We start from the raw sequence: 21,208 nt of genomic DNA on the forward strand, positions 1-21,208 counted from the left end.
GTGCATTAAGCTTGATTTGCTGATGTGCTGAACTGAAACAAGAAAAACAAAGTGACAAGGTCAAACTTATTAGCTCACTGACAATTAATAGTGTAACCTTTCTGTCTCATTACTGACAACAATCGCTTATACTGAGTAGTTTCTAACTTGGCTGGCAAATGTCTTTAAAGAGATCTTAACTCATCTCTTCCATGGTAAATTATTCCAGTTCATCTAAATTGCATTAAATTGTACATGCTTACAAATAAAAGTGGATTTCTCAGCTTTCGTTTCAAATCAATTTTTTAAACTCAAATGTCTTCAGTTTACAGAAAAAAAATAAAGTAGCCTTGCTGTTCCAGCAATTTCGGAAAGAACAGTAATGTTTTGAGGCTTAATGTGTTATCATAAATTGAACATTTCATGTACTGCATAGACAGTATGTTAAAAATGTAGTCCAGGTGCAGGTCCTGGTTTCTGACCTGCTGAAGAATCACTTACATACATGCCTACTGGGCCCTGAGGTCCCTCTACTCCTGGTTTCCCTGTGAAACCCTGAGAACAAGGAAGTATTGAGTGTGATGACAAAATACCACAACATCCAACAGTCATTTATGTGACTTCATTCAATGGAAGCCATGACTGCTCTTAGTCTCACCCTCTTTCCTGGGGGTCCTGGTGAGCCTGAAGACCCAGTCTTTCCTGGTGGCCCCTATAAGATATAAACCAAAACCTCTATCACTGAAGTGCCCATTAATTACATTGTTTATCTGTTCTGCCAATCATATTCTCTGGAGAGCGCAGGTGTTCTAACGAACGTTCAAACAAAGCTTAATAGCAACAGCGACAGTCAGAGACAATGAATGCTGATGAAATGCACATTCAAAGAAACTGCTTTGATTTTGAAAAAAATTATGCCAAAAGATTGTTTGCCATTTGATCGGAGATTAATATTACAATTATATTTTACAGTATTTGTTTGGTTCAAGGAAAAATGATGTTCAAAGTGTGTTCATCTCCAACTTCTGCCTAGCAGCCTCAATTATGGAAAGCTCAGATTCATAATAGTTACAGTTTTAAAGTCTTATGTCTTCCAAATGAAAAAGCTCCAGGCTGATAATGAAGCGTACCGGAGAACCTGGTGGCCCATCGACTCCTCTCTCACCAATGATTCCCTGAAAACCCTGCAAGAGCAGAAAAAGCAATAACAAAAATGTCACAACAGGTAAAAAGGCACAAAGTGGGATGTAAGTAGACATTAGGAGAATTATTAAGCCAAGAGTAAATAAAATGCAAATATGAAACAACTCTATTTCTTCAAATCAGTATATGTGCACTAAGCTGTCTAATCTGCCTTTTAAGTGTTTCTGTCCATTTAATTTGATGGAATTTGTAAGGCTGCTACCTACTGCAGTTATGCATAATTAATTGATAATAATCTGCCTGCATTCGTTTTTGTTATTTAATCATATTAAATAACAATGTACATTTTAAATACAGTACTTGACAGTAAGAAGAAGTAAAGTACATCTTAAGTTCTTAATTACCGTAGTAAATCCTCTCAGGAGCATGTACTAATTAGGACCTTTCTTAAGAGATGGAAACTTTAAACACAGATTTCTGTGCATATAATGCTCACTTCTGTGGTTTTCTTCAGGTTTTTTACGGCTTAGTTTCACTGAGCTGTTACAGCACTTAGATACATTTTTATCAATTTTAAAATTGCATATTCAACAATCCTAATGCATATAAATCCGTTTAGGCAATAAAGTTTGTCTATATTACATAAAGTACAGTATGCAGGTCTGAGACACATGCAGACATGTTTTTCCATACACTCTGTTCAGCCGCAGCCAATCCTAAAACTGTTAGTTTGGTAGCTGGCAGATCTTGTGTCCTGTTAAACTATGTTTGACAGTGTTTTTTGTGTTTGCCTGATCTATACCATCCTTCATAATTTATCCTAAGTTGTCTTGTAAAACTGTAATAATGTGTTAGTACTCAAGTGACCCTCCCAGCTCTTGGCAAATAGCTGCGCTGGATTTATGAGGTCATGAATGGAACGTTGGGGTCATTATGGGGCTAATGGTCTTACCCTCTGTCCTTTACTGCCGGCAATCCCAGCAGCACCTGAGGGACCCTGAAACAGAGACCAAGAAAATACCAACAATGCAATTCATTCCAAGTCAGAAGTAATTCAGAGTGTAAATGGCATTTATTATTATTTTAATGAACAGATTTTCTTAACTCAAAACATACATTTCCAGCTCTACTGCAGGGCTAAAAATGTACAACAGCTCGCTACTGTATTATTATAATGTACAAACAGTGCCTCCTTCTGTGTAAACCTCACAATGGCTACAAAAGTGCACTACAACCGGAACTTAGTTAGGTGTCATTATTGACATTTCTTGCACATTATTATTCGTCATTTCTTAAAACCTTAAAAAACAGCTACAGGATATAATTTTGCATTCAGAGAAGCATTTTATTAAACAAGTCTGATTCTATCCAGTCATGGGTCACTTTCCTCTGTACTCATCACGAGATCAATCCCTGGACCTACTAAAAGACCAAAAATTGGGACAAAAAGTTGCAATGAAACATGAAATACTTTAAGTCCATGCAGCTAACGTAACTACAGCAAGTAATTTAAAGATAGTAACCAAACAGATACAAGAGAGGCAGGAAGTAGATGACACACAGAGACACACATGGCATTTACAGGTGATAGGATTGAAATATGATAGAAAATGGGAACCTGTGTACCAGGCTTTCCTTCTACTCCCTCTGGTCCATGTGGCCCTGGCAAACCCTGTGATCAAATGACAAAAAACATACAGACATACAGATGCAGTTCATCCTGTCTTTTTCTCTGTGTTACACACAACAGTTTCCCTGTCAGAAGTTAGGTTTTATATTTTCCTTTTCAGTATTAGTTTTTCTTCTGTGTCTTTTGTTTTTCATCTTGTGTTTGTATGTGTCCTTGTAGTTCTCAGCTGCCAACCAGTCATCACACCTGATCTGCATTAATTCATCTACTTATGTTTAAAAGTACATTTAGTAATTTAGTGCTTATTGTTAGCGTGTCTTCCTCTGTTTCTGATCATTACCTCCTCCTATGTCCGTCCATTCCCATGCCACCAGCCCTTAGTTAATCTTGAAGTGTTGTTAGTCAAAGTTTTGTGTAGTCTGTGTCTTAGTCTCGTGAATACCTCTTCTAGAGGGATTTTCTTTTGTTTGGTTTCTCTAATTGTTACTTTGTAGTGACTGTTTTGTTTTAGTTTTCACAGGTAGTACTTTCTAGTGAGCACCTTTAGTTAGTCTTCTTCCCTATAGTGTTTTCAAAAGATCATCGGCTTTCGGCGTGTCCCTTCAGGGGTCACCACAATATGTTCAGCACGTTGATCTGCCATGGCTTTTACGCCACAGGAAGGCCAGTCCTAATCCAGTCATGGGACCGCCAGCAAGCCCCCACACCTGGTGAGGTGGGATTCGGTCCCAGTTTCACATTCGAACCCACGGCCTTCTGCATCCTAAGGCAATAATCTCCCACTGAACCACCAGGCCCCGTGTGTCTTCCCTATAGTGTCTAGCCTAGTTTTTTTATCTGCTACCTTTTGTAGTGAGCATCTTTCACTCTACTTCCTTTTCCTTGACCTGTATGCTGTGCTTTTTTTTTATTGAGTATCTCGTTAAATAAATCCAGTTGATTGCACTCCAAGCCCTGTCGAGTCCTGCAATTGAATCCCTTTGTGTGTGTAATGGATCCCTACATTCCCAGCAGAAACAAGAAATCTGCTTATATAATCATAATTGGTGGTAATGTTAAGTTAAGTAATTTTAAGGAAAGTATTAAGAAAAATGTTAAATTACCTAATTTATTCAAATTGTCAATTTATTATTTATTTATTTTTATAAAAATAATCTCTCAATATTTCAACAATCTTTGTTTGAACATACGACCAGAGCTAAAAGAGTTTGGTCAACTTTACCAATGGCCCTGGTTGTCCAGTGTAGCCCCTTTGTCCAGACCGACCCTGGAGAAAACCAAATAGAAAATAAAATAACTAACTAAGCCATCTAGCCAGAAAATGACAACACTGTTTCTGTATTCTATTTTTATTCTAAGAACAACTATTATCCTTTTAGATTCTGCATAAACTTTGTAGTTCATGACTGGTTCTGTAACAGCAGTGTGAATTACAAGCAGTAGTGTTATACCTTGTTCCCCCTGGGTCCTGGTTTGCCATTTCGTCCATCTGGTCCCCTATTCCCCTTTAAAGAGGTTCTGATATTAGTTACTAAAGCTGAGCTTATAATCGTAACAAAACACATGTGAACACATGTTCTAATGTCTTCATTAAAATTACCTTTGCAAATAAACATGTCCAAAGCAGAATTTCTAGTCAATAATTTTTTAATAATCACAATGGCTCTTTTAAAAGCGAAGGCAATGCAGATTCCTATTCACATTAAAATGGCAAAAACCTGAAATATGAACAAGACTGATGACATGACTGAGAAGAAAATGTCAACACAGCATCCAGATGTTGCTATAAACAGCTTTCAAACATCTGTAATCCCTCAGTCAATCTGTAAAATGTAGATTCTTTCTGAGTAAAAATTTTAACTTGAGCGTGAAAAGATAGATAATATATATTTAGGCTGTAACTTAAAAAACTTTTGTAGAAAAAGAATTAAACCACTAAATATTTCTATTTATGTGGAATGACCAAATGTAGAAACAGTAAATCTACAAAAGTCTGAAAACCATGTTATTCCAGTCAAATGTTGTTCTTTCTAGGCACAAAACTGGATTGTAAAATTTACACGCTGGAGGCCACTAGAGTTTCACTATTAAATTTGACATTTGGATCAACATATGAACTCATCTGACAACAGACATTTAAGTGGTGAGACGCATAAATCATCACTGACCTTTAACCCGTGGCTGCCCTGTCTTCCCTGAGGGCCAGTTTCTCCATTTGTGCCCTGAGTGAATGAATATAAAGTCAGTCAAGCTCATCGTGTTTTTATCGTCACTGGGCAGCTTCGTTCCATGGTTAAAAGAAAAAACATGGAAATACACTATGCTGTAAGACAGTTAACAGAGTGTTAATACTCTGATACTGATAAAGGTAATAGGTAATGTATTTGTTAGCAGTGTAAAGCAACAACAAACTACATACAAGTGGGATGTCATCTGAAAAGAAACAGGAGGACTGTTTATGTTTAAAAATGCTGTAATGCGTTGTATACTGTACCTCAGGACCTTTGGGGCCACGCTGGCCCTCGACCCCTGGGAAACCTTGTAAGCCAGTGGTGCCCCTCTCTCCCTGCGGGCCCCTAATGCCTGCTGCCCCCTGAAAGCCCTGAGAAAAAAAACAAAGACTTAAAATGACTGAGTCACACAGTAATTTCTTTGTTTTATTCAATTTTTTTTGGTGGCTCCTACTTTTTCGCCTTTAGGTCCAAGATTCCCCTTGTCCCCATCTGGTCCCCTTTTACCCTGTATCAAAGAAAACTGTCTCAAGAAGGCTCTGTTAAAATGTATTGGAATAAACGTGTTTTAATTATGAGCACCTACCATTACCCCCGGGAACCCCATAGGACCTTGTTGCCCTGCTGCACCCTGTCAGGCCAAAAAGAACACATTTCTTAAAACGTTTTAAAAGTAAGAGATCATCAAGAAGCAAGCCTATGAGAAAATTACTAACTACACTATACCATCTATACTTACGACAGTATAGACTTATACAGTATAAATAATTAAAATACAGATAAAGAATTAAGTGGTTAGTGAAGGATGTTAGAACATATATTTCTTTGTAACAGATTGGTATATACATGGTGAATCTGAAAGGCAACACAGGGGAACTTTTGTCTTTAGTCATCACGTCATGATCCACTATCACCAGCAGAGGGCAGTGTGAGGCTGGAGTTGCTGGATTTAAACGTATGCTTGTACTGTATACATGTAAAAAGATATTTTCCTGTACAGGATTTTTGTTTGAACAGCTGCTATGGTGACAAAAGTTATAGGGCAAGTCGCAAATTCTGCATTCTCTTATCACAACTGCATTTAACTTACATCAAATCAGTTCATATGTAGTGTGTATATTCGTGTGTAGGGCTGTAATGTTAAAATGCAGTTTTCTGCAGGATATGTATGCCCAACTCACCATGGGCCCCTCAAAGCCAGGATCCCCACGGGCACCCATCTGCCCCACAGGTCCCTAATATAGAAACAAAAAGAAAAGAAAAGAAAAAAAAAAAACACAAACGGAAACAATGATAAGGGTCCGTAATATTTCATTCACTTCACTTTCATTCACTGCACTTCTGCCAGTGCTGTTCAACGAGTCTGACCTAACAGAAGGATTTTTAAGCTGCAGAGAGTGTCACAGACTGTCACAGACCACCAATATATACCTATAACCCATTTATAGTCTCGACAGTCTGATAGGAGCACATACATGACACTGAGTAAACTGGGGGCAACTAATGAAGTCCTGGAGATAGATACACCCCCATAGTTCTCGCATGTTTCTGCTGACAAAACATACAAAAAAAAAAAATACAATGCCAACCGGGAACATTTTTATCCTAACGATTTGTGCATACTGTAAAAGATAACAAAATAAGCAAAATTATTTTACGTAAAGCTGACGACAACACAGTTGATAAAGCTTACAAATAAATAAGTAAAATAAGTTTATAAAAACAGGTGTTCAGGTACAGCTGTAATTACTGTAGGTCTCCCTAAGTGACGCCATTAGTCGCTGATACCAGTTGTAAAAATTAAACATATTAAAAAATTCTTAGAGAATAAATACCAGAGAATGGGTTTTAAAATTAAAGACTAGAATTGTTACTCAGTACACACTAAATGATTGTCAGCACCAACTAGGTTGGACTGGGATGGACCTGGACCCACTAGGTCCGAGCATTGTCATGACCAAGTTCAATTGATAATTGGTAGTGCAGTCGTGAGTGTGAGCTGAATTTTAGAAATAACATGAATCACATAAAATAATCCAAACCACTGCCATTGAAACAACCTAGGGGGGCGGGTGGCTCAGTGGTAGAGCCTTGGGTTGGGATGCAGAAGGCTGCAAGTTCACATCCCACCCCACCAGATGTGGCCCCAACCAGCCACCAAGGGCGGCCCTGATGCCGGTCCCGAGCCCTCCCAAAATTGGGGGTTTGCATTGTTGGACCTAAATTCTAAAGTCTGAATTCACAGTTTTTTCAGTTTCTGAGAGACAACCTCCTCAAATAAAAGAGATGGTTTATCTGAAATTGATTCAAGTGTATTAATTGAATTATGTGTTTGGTATAAAAATGACATATGAGAGGATTAAGTTTAGTTTCAATACAAATAACTTTTTAGGACCTAATGAACCCATATTGCGAAAAATCTCTTATCTAAATATTAGGTATGACTGATTACTAAAATATGAATTAAGATCTGACATAATCAATGCTGGTCTTTTTAAAGAAACACCAGTGTAACAGCTCACATTTTATTTGACCTAAACATCTGTAAATGTGGTGCAAAGCCCATTTTTATGCTTCACATTTGTTTTCCTAACTCACATAATCATAGTTAATTTTATAAAAAACACTTATAAACTCCCATCTTTCAAATTTAACCATTGAATCTTTTGGGCACTTTTTCAAGATTTGAATTAGAATAAAACAAGACACTCGAATTAATACCTCGCAGTCGTATGCTTCCGCCAACCAGATAAGTATCATATGGTACATGTCTTGAAATGAACACTTTCCTATTTTCCGGGGGCAGCAAAAAGTCAGGACATAGGAAAATTAAGAAAAGGAGAAGAAAAAAACAAACTAGAAAACGCAAACATAAATAAATATTTGTGTTCTGAATTCATACGATAAATCCTTTAAGAGACCAACGAAATTAGTGAATCTAAAAATACAGTACTTGGAGGAGCCTCTTGTCTCTCTATGAGAAAGGGCAGAGCTTAGTCAAGTGTCCCTGGCTGCAACAGAAAGGGAGCAGACAGCTCAGGTAAGTGTAACCTACTCCTCAACTTGAGAGGACAACATCAGTACTCATTCAGGTGCATGTGAGAAAAATTCTCTCCAATCATTAATGTCCTACAGAAAAGCAAACATTTCAGCATTGCCACAGTCTCCCAGACACTGTCATGTGTTAACCATAACAAACTTGTTTTCTATATCACTAATTGCTATGAACACATAATTGTACATACAGCAAAAGCTGTAAGTTATGTTCAGGTGTATATGCCGTACCCAGTGCACAAACTGTTCAACTTAATGTGATAGAAGTTCTGGTGGATCCAGAAACAGCAACACCATCACTCTAAAACCAGACAGTACCATGTATCAGCTGTAGCTCTCAGCAGAGGGTCCCCAACAGCAGCAGACAGGGGAAGACAGAGATCAGTGATAGTGACTGATTTCATGTTCATTCTTCACTTCACCAAGTTTTCGTTTTATTAAAGGTGATATTATTGATCCTACAATATGTGATAACTTTGCTGTTGTAGATATGGATGAATTAATTTCCCTCAGATATATGTTTATTAGGCTTAAACTAAGCAACTAGCAATCCTGTTGTAAATACTTTCATGAAGTGATAATGTTCAGTTTAAGATAATGGTCAGATTTGGGGGATGTTATTTGTGCTGCTGTTGAAATGTATTGCAGACAGTAGATTTTGTTTTTTAGACCATCCTAAATAGTTCTCATGCCTCTTTAATACTATACTGTATATATCTTCCACTCTGGTATTTTGTTTGTGTACAAATACAGTACTATTGGTATAGTATTTTATAGAGGGATTATGATATGTGCACGCAAGGGGTGGTATATCAGTGTATGTTCAATACAACCTACAGATAAAATACTGTAATGATGTAACAGCACAAAACACACATCTGCAGTAAGAGTGGCCAATTGACACTTGCACGTTTTTATTTAGACAAGCACAGGGAATAACTAGCAGAACATTGATGGTGATATGCTGATTATGCAAGCTACTGAAACAAGATATTGTATTACTTGTAAAGTAAATTTTAAAAAAGTACTTGATTAGGGACCACTATTGTTAAATAACAAAAGTGACAAAGAAAAAACATTTTCAGACCCAATAAAGACCAACAGATGTCCAAACATAATGCCTCTAACATGGCTGTTGCTGGCATGGAAGCATAACAATTTAACAAAACACACTTACAGGATCTCCTTTTGGTCCAGAAGCACCGATACTGCCTGGGTGCCCCTGTTAAAATGCATGTTAATATTGACCTCTGCTTTTGAGACAATAAAATGAATCAATCAGTATCACGACAATTCAAAGTCTCTAAAGCTACACTGAGCTGCACTCACTTGGGGTCCTCTGAGTCCTGGGGGTCCCATCTGCCCCTCTAAACCTAGAGGTCCCTAATTGAAAAACAAACAAACAACAACATACAAGACATTTGATGTCAAAAACTCAATTTCCAAAAAAGCAGAATATTAGCAGCAAACGTATAATCAAACTAAATGTACACCTGTGGACCTTTGGAACCAACACTGCCATCAGGTCCCATGTCCCCCTGAAAGATAAAATAAATAAATAAATTATACCGAAATTAAATTACACATAATGTAATATTTTTAGTTTTACATCTACTGATATCCACCTTTAAAACTGTCACTGAAACCAAAACAAGTGAGGACAATTTATAGTATTGTAGTGTACAGGAACATAGTGTAAAGGATAGAGTGAAAATAATGTGCAGGAACAACGATCAAGTAGAATACATTACCCAGGGCTTGGACAAAACCATCTTTAACCTTCAGACTAACTCTTGGCTTGCTGTGATAAAATCTTACCCTGGAACCATTAACTCCCTGTGCGCCAACTCGTCCTGTAGCACCTGGTGCACCCTGTAAGACACACAACCAAATACACTGTAGAAAAATTCAAAAACAACAGTGACTATTTGTCAGTGGAGATTTTAGCTTACCATTGGCCCTGGCAAACCTGGGGGGCCATCCAGTCCATTTTCCCCCTAGCAACAATAAATACATAATAGCATAATTGAAAACTCCATCCCACATTTCCTCACTGACCCTTCCTTTGACCAAATAAAAAATTTAGACGGTGGGCTCAACTTTTAAGGATAATAGGGCCAACATAAAATACCACAAGCTGTTTAGTTGTTTTACAGATGGAGCAGCCTCAAACTGCTGCGTGATTCATGCTCGAGTTCTGTCAGATGGGGGATGTATCCCATACAGGATACAGCCGTTAACACTGCTCCCTGTCTTCATTCAGTATCTACCTCGCTCGACCACTCTCTCATTCTCTATGTCAAAGAGAGATTGATAAAAAAAACTCTGTTAACGATCTCTTCATTCATTCGGCCTTTGGCTGCCGCAGCATCAAATCCGTGTACTTATGGAGCTCTGTTTACCATGTAAATAAAATGTTTTTATTCAACACTATCCCTCCAACACAAAGTGACTTTAAAAATAAGAATATTGCAGTAAATATTTATAAGATCTATTTATCCGCTCCATTTCCCAGGTCTTTCGCCATTGATATAGCAGGTTCCTGAAGAGGAGATAATTTGAAATCTTTGCAAATTTATTAAAAATAACAATAAAAAAAAAAAATCACATGTACATAAGTATTCATGGACTTTGCCATAATACTCAAAATTGAACAGGCACCGTCACCACCTGGCCAATACCATCCCTACAGTAAAGCATGGTGGTGGCAGCATCACGCTGTGGGAAAGTGGTTCAGTGGCAGGAACTGGGAGACCAGTCAGGATTGAGGGAAAGATGAATGCAGCAATGTACAGAGACATACTTGAAAAAACCTGTTCCAGAGCGCTCTGGACCTCAGACTGGGCCGACGGTTCATCTTTCAACAGGACAACAACCCTAAAAACACAGCCAAGATAACAAAGGAGTGGCCACAGGACAACTCTGAATGTTCTTGAGAGGCCCAGCCAGAGCCCAGACTTTAACCCAATTTAACATCTCTAGAGATCTGAAAATCACAAACACTCCCCATCCAACCTGATGGAGCTTCAGAGGTACTGTAAAGAACAAATAGGAGAAACTGCCCAAAAATAGATGTGCCAAGCTTGTAGCATCATACTCAAGTAGAGTAGAGAGAAAGGGAGTGATATAAATGGAGAGATGGAAAATGGAAAAAACAAATTGTAAGAGACTGAGTTAAGATTTCACTTTCCAATATTGTTCAGTCCTAACCAAGCTGACCAATATTTATTTGTATTAAAGAGAGTCATTTAAATGCTTAATCAGCAACTAGTCATATAGCTAAATACTTACTTCAGGACCCCATGACCCCTCTGGTCCATATCCCCCTCGGATCCCCTGGGGCCCCTGGAGAAAAAATTCAAGTATTTAATGCCAATTTACTAAAAATGTATCATTAAATGTAAAAATAAATATGTACCCATAGTGAGGATTAACCAAACAGATTACAGCCTGCTGGTCAGAGGGTCTGTGCTATTACTGTGAGGCAGCAATTCTGATCTGCAGAGTACAATCAAACTGACTGAGAGCAGACCCAAGAGAAAAATAAGAGTCAGAGCTTCACAAGCTTGGACCTTTAAATTCAAAGAAGGATTGGATTATGGATTAACAGGGATTCAGAAGCACATGTCCTTCTTTTACAAAAGCCGTTTGTTTTGTTACACTTAGTTTACACTGGTTGGATGAGTAAGAAATGCATTACACAAAAACAGCTGTTACTCTCATTCTCATTATTTGCTGGCATTACATCAGCTACTTTTTCCACAATGGTTATGACCATAATCTTTACATACTTACTGGTGGTCCGACAGGACCAGGTAGGCCAGGTAAACCGGTTTGGCCCTATACAAAGAGAGAATGTGCACATGATCATTACAACACATTTTATTGTCCTAAGAGAGATATTACAAGACCTGCATGCAGATTTGTTCGTGTGCTTTAACCTAATGTACAATATATGTTTGTATTTCATGACTGCATGAAATAGACAACAGACCTGGAATTCATGCCGTTGATTTTTGTCCCTCAATAAGAAAGGTACAACATTGATTCTATATTACATGTAAATGAATTTTCATGCATGATGATAATTAAATTTTCAGTACCTTCTCCCCAGTTTCACCAGTCTCACCCTTGGGACCCTTGAAGCCAACGAGGCCCTAGAGAGAAAAATGCTCTTCTATGTTGTCATGGTACTTTTTTTGTCTTATTCAGTATAAACAATCAATGACATCTTTTGAAACAATGTAGTGATGCCTGTGTAGTTCATGTAACAGGAATGTTGAAAATGTGGATTTAAAACATTTTCATCAATATGTTTGTAATAAATAGAGGTCACAAGAGCACCTACATAAAAAAGTGGCTAACAGTGGCAAACTGACGGAGGATTATAACTCTACTCACATAAAATTAGAGCATTAACTGTCTAGTGTTTCAGCCAAGTTCCTGCACTTTCTACCTTTAAATAGTTAACCCTGCTTTCATAATTGTGTTTTTAACCACAACAACAGGCAATTTGAGTGAAAGCAGACTCTTATTTCTTTTCATGTGTTAAATACTGCAGCTAAAACACTTTTAACCTAAAAGGTGATATCAGTGTTGTGTTTACAGATTGTTTTCTGCTAATCAGAAATGGCAAAAAAAAATGGTTATGGCAAGTTTAAATTCTCTAACTCATAGGCTGGATATCAAACCTCACTTTTTTGGTAAAAACCAAAATATGCCTATTGTGCTAAACATGGAAAACAATCAAGTGCTGAAAATTGGCACTATACCCGTGTTATATAAAATATATATTTTCATCAGAAAGTTCCTTGTTTACAAATGCTTTTAACACAAATACTTGCTTACTTACAAATACGAAAACACTAAAATGAATAGGTCTGGTGGGTTGGCACCATTAAACATTTCTGAACATTTTGTTTTTCCTTTATCATAACTTAAGGTATTAATTGTCATTGAACTGCATGCAGTATGCATGTGGATCTACATGTGTATAATTTCACAAACAGTAAGTCAAATATTTAATAGCAATCCTCACAAAAGCAGCTGTGCTATTTTATTCCTCACCTCATCACCATTTTCCCCTTTGGGCCCTCGTTCTCCCCTGTATCCCCAGGGACCCTGGTGTCAATTAGAAAACATCCACAGGAAAAAAAAAGATTTCATGTCAGATATACATTGTTATGTGTGCCATTTAACTGTTTACTATACAGAATGTGCTCACCTGTGATCCATGAGCACCAGGTGACCCTGGCTGACCATCTTCTCCTTTTTCCCCGTCGCTCCCTGGAGCCCCAGCTCGTCCTGGAGGCCCCCTGGGACCACACTCCCCCTGTCAACCCAAATGAATTATCAGAGGAAAGCTACTGAATCCTTGTGCATCAGCCTGTTTGTCAACAAAACCAGAAAAGCAGGATAGTTAGCACACAAAATAAATTACACATGCTTGCTCTGTAGATACTGACCCTCCCCACTCCTTAGTGGAACCATTTCTCACACAGACAAGGTAACACCAGAATAACAACACACTGTCTTGAAGACTATAGTCTGCAATAACTCTGCCTGAAGACAGGTGTAAAATGTGTACTGATTCACGGTGAATACCTAAACCACCTACTATGTTATGTTAATGTTACACACAGAGACATGGCATGATAAATGAGTTTGTTTTTAAATCACTGGAGCAATATACTCTTTTTCAGAGTTATATTCCCATACATCTGCAAACAACTGAAGATTGATGTTCATTGTATTTCGAGTAATTGGCTTATTATTTTATCTATAAAAGACTGATAAGTGCAATAGGAAAAAATACAAATTTGCCAGATCTCAGACTGATTTCTTTAAATTGCTTGTTCTATACATCCAAAGCTCTGGCCCCCAAAATCTAACAAACATTGACATGAATTGGAGAAAAGTGAAAACTCACATGTCTGAGATGGTTTGGCATTTTTGCTTCAAAACATGTGTTACTCAAATATATAAAAGTTTTATTCTCTTCTCTCAGAAGGTCAAACTAGATCAAACTACAAGAATGTTAATTGCTAGCTCTCAATCTTGGTACATAAGTAGTAGAAGTAACTTCAAAAAGAAATCAGTGCCATGAGAAGAAACATTTTACATAATTTCAAGAATATATGAGCAGTTATAGTAATCATATCTAAAACTAACTTAAAAAACTGGTCCACACATTCATCTCTAGTATACTGGATTACTACAGTGCTATTTTTGCTGCACTGTGTCTGTCAGGTTTAATGTTTACAATGTTCAGGATTTGCATTAAGTCTGTGAGCATGCTAATATATGCTAATTAGGAAGTATTTGGTTGTGATCCAAAGTATTGTGTCTACCGATGCAAGAAGAGACAAATCATTATTTATTCATTGCTTGAGGCAATGAATAAATGTCTGTAGCAAGTCCGAGATAATGTAATTTATGGAATGAGTAACAGTTTTGACTAAAAGTCAGGGGAAGTCTTTAGAATGTCTCCTGAATGTTTAATGAATGCCTGTACCTACTTCCCCAATATCTAACACAGTTTGGCCTGAAACAAAGTTGACATAGGAAAGAATGTAATGTATGAGTTGTATGAGTAATATGAGTTTGATTCTATCATAGAATCGACCCTCTATATCTGTATACGTGGACCTTTATGTTTCTATTAGGGCTGCACAGTAAATTGTTGGAATGTCATGTGCACAAGTGCAATTCTTAGACATGAAATATTGAATAAGGCATATTAACTCAAACATATTATGCTAAGACTTTTTTGGTTCTTGACAGAAAGGACCCTTGTATGGTTTATTATCCATGAGTAATCTACAACAGGCTTTTTGGGCTCTTGCTCTCAGTCTCGTCTACAAATCTTAGGAACACTAGTTTCGGGAGTATTAAATCCCCATTTTAGCAACTTTGTATGGTGTTACTACAGAGCGGACGTATGTCTGTGAGAACAATTAACCCACCACCCACTCGTGCTGCATGGAAAATTCATGCCAAGTTTAAAACTATGACCTGCCAAAGACTGATGACAACAAAAAGACACATACACTCAGGCAGTTTTATCCTTAACCATGTCATCCATATTATTAAATCCACAGTGGGTTGGCTCCATATGACAGACCTAGAATATCTTCTTCTTCCAGGTCTCACACACATTTCATTCTCTATGTGTCCAAACTTGAAAACTAGCTGTGTGCTTTACAGTATCCAGTATACTACAATTCACTAGGCCCAGAAAACTAAGATGCTGTGCAATGAGATTAAAGGGCCCAAACTCTGAGAAGTTTATCTTCCCTCTCACCCACATTCAAGTTAATGTTCTGTTTTACAGTGTTTTTAACTTATTTGTTACCTTTACTACATGTTTCTTCCTGTCCTCCTATTAGAGCTATTTTTTTCTCCCCCCTATTCCCTACAATAAAATCCCCTACAATTTAACCCTCCTCTTGCCGTCTCCTTACTTGGGTTCTTAAATTGTTATAATTTTTTTGTCCTTTTGGCTTAGCCTGTGAGTTTAGAGTCACCACAGCGGATCATTTTGTCAGCATGTTGATTTTGGCACCGTTTTTACACTGAATGCCCTTCTGATGCAACCCTCCCCAATTTCTACACGGCTTGAGATCAGCGCTGCACGGCTGGGGATGGGCTGTTGGGGTTTCAGTGTCTTGCCCAGGGACATTTCGACATGTGGTCGGGAAGAGTGGGATGCGAACCTCCGACTCTTTGGTCAGTAAGCAGCCACCCTACCAACTGAGCCCGTGCCGTCCCTTTACAGTGATCATTTTTTTGGTAGAAATGCCAAAGGTGGACCCTAAACTGTCCATGGGTCTGAATGTTAACATGAATGGTTGACGGTCTGTGTACGTCCCTCTTAATTGGCCCTGAGACAGACCTTTGGTCATCAGGTGCTGGGTGCTTACCATCTCTCCTGGCATCCCAGGTTGTCCACGCTGCCCAGGTTCCCCAGGTGGCCCCTGAGAAAAGTAGCGAAAAGATAAAATAAGACCAAAACAAAACTGTTCACCAATTTAGTGCTGGTCAAACAATTTCTTTACAATCGTTCTTATAATTATGCATGCAGCTCATATTAAACCTCAATTCCAGGCTTGCCCATCTCTCCAGGTAATCCTTCAGGACCTTCTTTAATCTGCAAGCTCACAAAAAAGAAACCAACTTCAGGTAAACAGGTTAAAAAAACTGAAACACAACAAAAAAGGTTATCGTCAGAGGATACTTACAGGCCAACCAGCACAAAGTAATTGGTAGAAACCGGTTTGCTATGGTAACAAAAACAGAACCACAGAAAAGTGTATTGAAACCATTGGTTGGAAACTTAAACAACCTACAATGAAATCAAATCAGTTAGAAAACTAGAGTGTGTGTGTGCTTTACCACTCTGATCACATAAAGTTAAAAGCACTAAACTAAACACGATCCTGTGTTCTACTAAAAGTAAGGTTGTTTAATCACTTGCTGAACATCTATTTGTATGAAATAGATGGAAGGAGCCCTCCCAACTCATTGCCTTTATTCAGTACAATTATCAAATTAGAATTATTCACTACAATATAACTTCAACAATGGAAAATTCATTATTACTACTCCCTGGGGGAACACCACTGTGTGCTATATTTTCGATTGTAATATGTCTTTTTACAAACATACCAACCTTGCCATCCCTACAGCCTTCTTAAAAAAGAGGGTAAAAACTATAAAAAATGTGTAACACCTTTAGCATTAAAAATCCTTTCCATTTACTTTCTATGCCAAGTACATACTTTTTGTTCAGGGCTAATAAATTGTAAATTTCATGCAAGTTCAGATAGAACCATCAGGTATAGGAAATGAGTTGAGGTCCAAAATTTTCAAAAAGTTTCATTAATACTTTATGTTGTGTTACATCTGAAAGTGGGATTCTGACCCCTTATGTTTTAAAAGAGGCCTGAGTCTGAACAAAGAGAAATGTGGATAGAATAAATTGTATTTAAGGGAACAACAACATATTGTATATACTACAATGAAAAAAAATTCATATTGTGTTTTCCATCTTACCTGGAAGGCAGCCCATTCCTCAGCAGTGTTCTTCCACAGGTACAAGGTTGGTAATCCTGCTGGTCCAGGAGGTCCTTGCTCCCCCTTTTTTCCTGGGCTCCCTTCAGGACCTAGCTTACCCTGTGTGAGACAAAAACGAAGTGATACATTTTAACAAAACAAATACATTCATGTAACATAGTTTGTATAATTGAAAAGTTGTAACACTGTTTCATAGAAACATTTTAATGCACCATTAGAGGTATGAAATAAATAACAGATTTGTAGATATGATGAAGGCAGAGATAAAATGTCATGCATTAATGTCTGAGGTGAGTTTTTAAGATGTGCAAAGGTGCTCATGCAGAACACCATTTAATCCTACACAGGTAATTGCAGTAACAAAATATTAATCAGAAGTTATTATGTTATAATCAAGGTTCTCTTACCTTATCACCTTTAAACCCTGGCAGGCCAGGCTCACCAGGACAGCCCTGTGTAAAAACAGTATTAACCCTTAATACAACACATTTACCTCAAAAACACAAGTAAACCACTGGACAAGCTGTAAAATGATTGTGTCTTGAACAAATTGTCTGTGAGATTTATAATTAACCATTTTTCTACTATTGCCTAAAATCAAAGCCAGTAAAATAAGAGACACACAAACCACTGGTTGAGAAGCAAAGGCCATTTTGGGGTCATTTCAGGGTTCCCTTCCAATATCTATGCTAATAAAACACTGTAAAAGTATAATGATTTAAAAAGTATTGGAATGCACAGGGGCTTGAACCATGTGGTCCTGCATGTGGTCCTGCACACTTTTTTATATAGCAAAACCTGCTGAAGCATCTGGAGAAATGTGTATCACCTGTAGAAAATCCACATTTGGTAAAGGCTGAAAACCATTGAACTGCCGCAGATTTAGTAATCTGAAACGTCTGTTAACCAGAAGTAGAGCTAAGCTAGTGTGTTCTATTAGTATTTCTTAGTAAGTTTAGAATGACTCAAGTTGTGTCTGTCACCAGAAAGTAGCCATGTTTCGCAATTCAAAGTCTGCTGAAAACATGTTACGTACCTACAAAATATGTTACCAAACTAGCTGTCAGTGTTGTGTGCTTGCTGCCGAGTTCTCCATATAAAATTCAAAAAAGACAACTTCTAACAGAATAACATAACAGAAGGAGACACAGTGCTTGATAGCCTCTGAACATTAGACCTGATTCTTACTGCCTGCAGACTTTGTAAATGTATATTATGTGGTCAGAGAATTTTGTACCTAAGTTTTATTAAATCACATTTAAAGCTTAGCACAATGCATGTATAGGCTAATGCTTCAGGCATTTCACTGTACTTGCTAAGCATGTAAAAGACCTGTCATTCTGTGGACGAAGAGAGAGAAACCAACAGGACATATTTCTTCGTTTTCCCTACAGCTGACTCCAATCATAGTAATGGCGCTGAGTGATCCTGTGGATTTTATTGCAATGACTCCTCAGACTGGCCAGATGTGACCAGATGTGCAGTCTTCCTCTGATTCTATCTGCCCTACGGTCACTGTGATGATCCATCTATTATGTTAGGGTAAACCTTGACTTGATGGTATGAGTTGACATTACTCCACCAATGAGATGAGATGACAGAGGAAAATACTACAACAAACTGTTCACTGACTCTTAAATCATGCTATTCTTTGACTACTCAAATTGCAGCATCAAAGACATGTGGCTCAGCATATGTTTGAGCAGCGTTAACCTCCACTGATGAGATTCAGATGGAAGCTGATGGAGAAAAGCTCTAGTGAGCTGTAAAGTACAGACATCACACTTTCTTCATTCATGAGGCTTGTTCTTTTCCATTCCATCGAACAACAGGCAGCTCTGACATAATACATCAAAGTTGGTGCTAAATCAGTGCGAAACAAGATTGGTCTTTCTAAAAGTGTTAAACTGCAATAATAGAAAAAAGTCAAAAACACAGATTTCTCATTGAGCAGTTTTCATTAGACAAATCAACCTAAGGAAGACTTTGTACACTTTTGCACACTTTGATATAATGTAGAGTAGCATTAAAACAAGCCAATTAATGGAACTAGAGGACCATAAGACCACTCACTTCCTGTCCTGGAGAACCCATTTGACCTGGTGGTCCTCTGTGAAGCCTGTACATTTTGCCGTCTGAGGTATGGACCTGGTCTCCATCCTTGGATATAATGGTCACAACTCCAGGGCGCTCCCTGTCTGGCTTTTTATTGCTGTGCTCTGTTCTGTGATCGAAGGTTGTGGTGTTCTGTGAAGTGATGCGTCCTCCATTTTCAACTACTTCCTTTGCCAATGAGCCAGAGGTGACGACATGAGGTGTAGGGGAGACAGTTCTGGTGTGTTTGTCTGTCTCCTCTAATAGTTTGTTAGAGTCTGTGGATGTTCTGGGATCTGAAGGAGCCTTAGGAAATACAGGAAATCCAACTGAGGGCTTTTTGGGTGTGTTTCTGGTGTCCAGGTCAATGATGTCATCAGTAGGTTTTCCAGGAAACAACAATGAAGACCTCCCACTTGAATCAACCTTCTTCTCTATGGTAATGTTGTCCTCCAAATGTTTAGAGGGACCTTCAGGCTTCCCTTTCTCGTTTCCTTTAAGTCCATTTCTTGGGGGCTTAAACTGAGGGCTCACCTGTCTGCCATTTTGGAAAATTGGATGCAAAAAATCAGTGTCCTCCTCCACCAAAAAAACATCCCCACGAATAACTGAACCTTTTCGGTCGGGTCCTGAAGGCACTGTGCCGTCCCCTCGAGAGCTCCCTCGGCGGAGGAACCCAGTCTGTTAAGAAACAAAAGAAGAGTTGGAGCTCGTTAAAAAACTGTTTTAAACTGTCTTATAAATTGATTAGCTTAGTGGGGTATCAGTATCTTATTATTTTCTGGCTCTGTGTTTTCGAGGTTTACTTTTTAATGGACTATAGGTGAGCTGAATCCTGATCAAATTATCCCCCCCCGCAGAAATTTTAGACATAAACTTTAGACATTTGGCCTAAGGCTGTTTGACACTGTGTTTTGGCATTTACAGCCCTGTAGCATACTATCAAGTCTTTTTTCCTTACAAGTGGACTTAGCAATGTTACACTTAATAAATATCCACATCAATTAACCAAAACAAGAAGAAGGAAGGAGGAGAAAAAAGAGACTGGAAACATGAAAGTTAGAAGAAGAAAAAAGAAAAAGGAAAACACAAAAAACACTAAATATGCATTTTAACAGTAGTAGTTAGTAGGATCCTTGTGGTTCAGATATACTACAGTTTTAAGACAAATTAATTGCATTGTGTTGACTGCTTTCTGTGTTCCCACCGCTGGTAAAAAGTTTGTAACAGCATCTTTGACAGAATGCGGCACACATGACGCAAAGGTTCTTGTCTTGCAGGTACGGCAGCTTGTCTTCCCATTATTTTTTTTTAAAAAGACAAAGCTAGACATTGAGAGACCAGCGCTCCTTGTTATGTTCAACACATCCTTCAGAATCTACGTCCCTCTATTAATTTCATCATAAATCTGCATGTCTATTTGAACTAATTAACTAATTTAAAACGAGATACGTGTGCTACCATCTGAAAGACTTGGTGTCACCAGTTGGAACTATTAATATAGAGCCATGGGAAATAAAAAGCAGTACAGTCCCATCTAAACTCACAAATTTAAAAAAAGAAAGATTTTGTATTGACATTACTTCATGACTCTATAAACAGAATAAGTGTTTTGGACAATGGATAGATGTATGGATGAATGGATCCTAGTTGTGCTTAAAACCTCAAATCGTGCCCTTCAACAGTGCTGCAGACCTTTGGCCCATATTGAAAACTGTCAACCTTTTACAAACATCTGGCTTTATTTAATCTCCCTTTAAGTCAATCTATTTTTCAGCTGTTCAAGACAGTTAACCATAATTCATCTGCCATCAAAAACTGCACTCGACCACTGATTTTGTCTCATCCAAAAATTCGGAATCTTCTGCCTCTAATAAACATTTCAGTGGTTTGCACTGAGCTCCTTATTGAGGTTTTTCACAGACGTCATCAAGTCAAGTGAACATTGTTTTGGCCACCATGTGGGTCCTGTCACTGACTACACTGTAGTACACTGTGATAC

General features: G+C 38.0%; 1 protein-coding gene across 1 annotated transcript in view; it reads right to left on the minus strand.

Annotated features, from left to right (window-relative positions):
* si:ch211-196i2.1 (collagen alpha-2(I) chain) overlaps window positions 1-21,208 on the minus strand; it is a 92,926-nt gene that overhangs the window by 23,839 nt on the left and 47,879 nt on the right. The window contains exons 7-34 of the mRNA XM_067485204.1: window positions 19,186-19,887; window positions 17,520-17,564; window positions 17,092-17,211; window positions 16,278-16,316; window positions 16,133-16,186; window positions 15,960-16,013; window positions 13,262-13,369; window positions 13,105-13,158; window positions 12,141-12,194; window positions 11,833-11,877; window positions 11,329-11,382; window positions 9,990-10,034; window positions 9,856-9,909; window positions 9,531-9,575; window positions 9,367-9,420; window positions 9,215-9,259; window positions 6,165-6,218; window positions 5,570-5,614; window positions 5,438-5,491; window positions 5,247-5,354; window positions 4,921-4,974; window positions 4,204-4,257; window positions 3,975-4,019; window positions 2,741-2,794; window positions 2,075-2,119; window positions 1,110-1,163; window positions 638-691; window positions 481-534 (exon numbers count right to left, since the gene is read on the minus strand). Of these exons, the coding sequence (XP_067341305.1) occupies window positions 481-534; window positions 638-691; window positions 1,110-1,163; window positions 2,075-2,119; window positions 2,741-2,794; window positions 3,975-4,019; window positions 4,204-4,257; window positions 4,921-4,974; window positions 5,247-5,354; window positions 5,438-5,491; window positions 5,570-5,614; window positions 6,165-6,218; window positions 9,215-9,259; window positions 9,367-9,420; window positions 9,531-9,575; window positions 9,856-9,909; window positions 9,990-10,034; window positions 11,329-11,382; window positions 11,833-11,877; window positions 12,141-12,194; window positions 13,105-13,158; window positions 13,262-13,369; window positions 15,960-16,013; window positions 16,133-16,186; window positions 16,278-16,316; window positions 17,092-17,211; window positions 17,520-17,564; window positions 19,186-19,887 (2,247 nt within the window). The remainder of the gene's footprint in view (window positions 1-480; window positions 535-637; window positions 692-1,109; window positions 1,164-2,074; window positions 2,120-2,740; window positions 2,795-3,974; window positions 4,020-4,203; window positions 4,258-4,920; window positions 4,975-5,246; window positions 5,355-5,437; window positions 5,492-5,569; window positions 5,615-6,164; window positions 6,219-9,214; window positions 9,260-9,366; window positions 9,421-9,530; window positions 9,576-9,855; window positions 9,910-9,989; window positions 10,035-11,328; window positions 11,383-11,832; window positions 11,878-12,140; window positions 12,195-13,104; window positions 13,159-13,261; window positions 13,370-15,959; window positions 16,014-16,132; window positions 16,187-16,277; window positions 16,317-17,091; window positions 17,212-17,519; window positions 17,565-19,185; window positions 19,888-21,208) is intronic.

Source organism: Channa argus, chromosome 18 (assembly GCF_033026475.1).
Source record: "Channa argus isolate prfri chromosome 18, Channa argus male v1.0, whole genome shotgun sequence".
Taxonomy (NCBI): domain Eukaryota; kingdom Metazoa; phylum Chordata; class Actinopteri; order Anabantiformes; family Channidae; genus Channa; species Channa argus.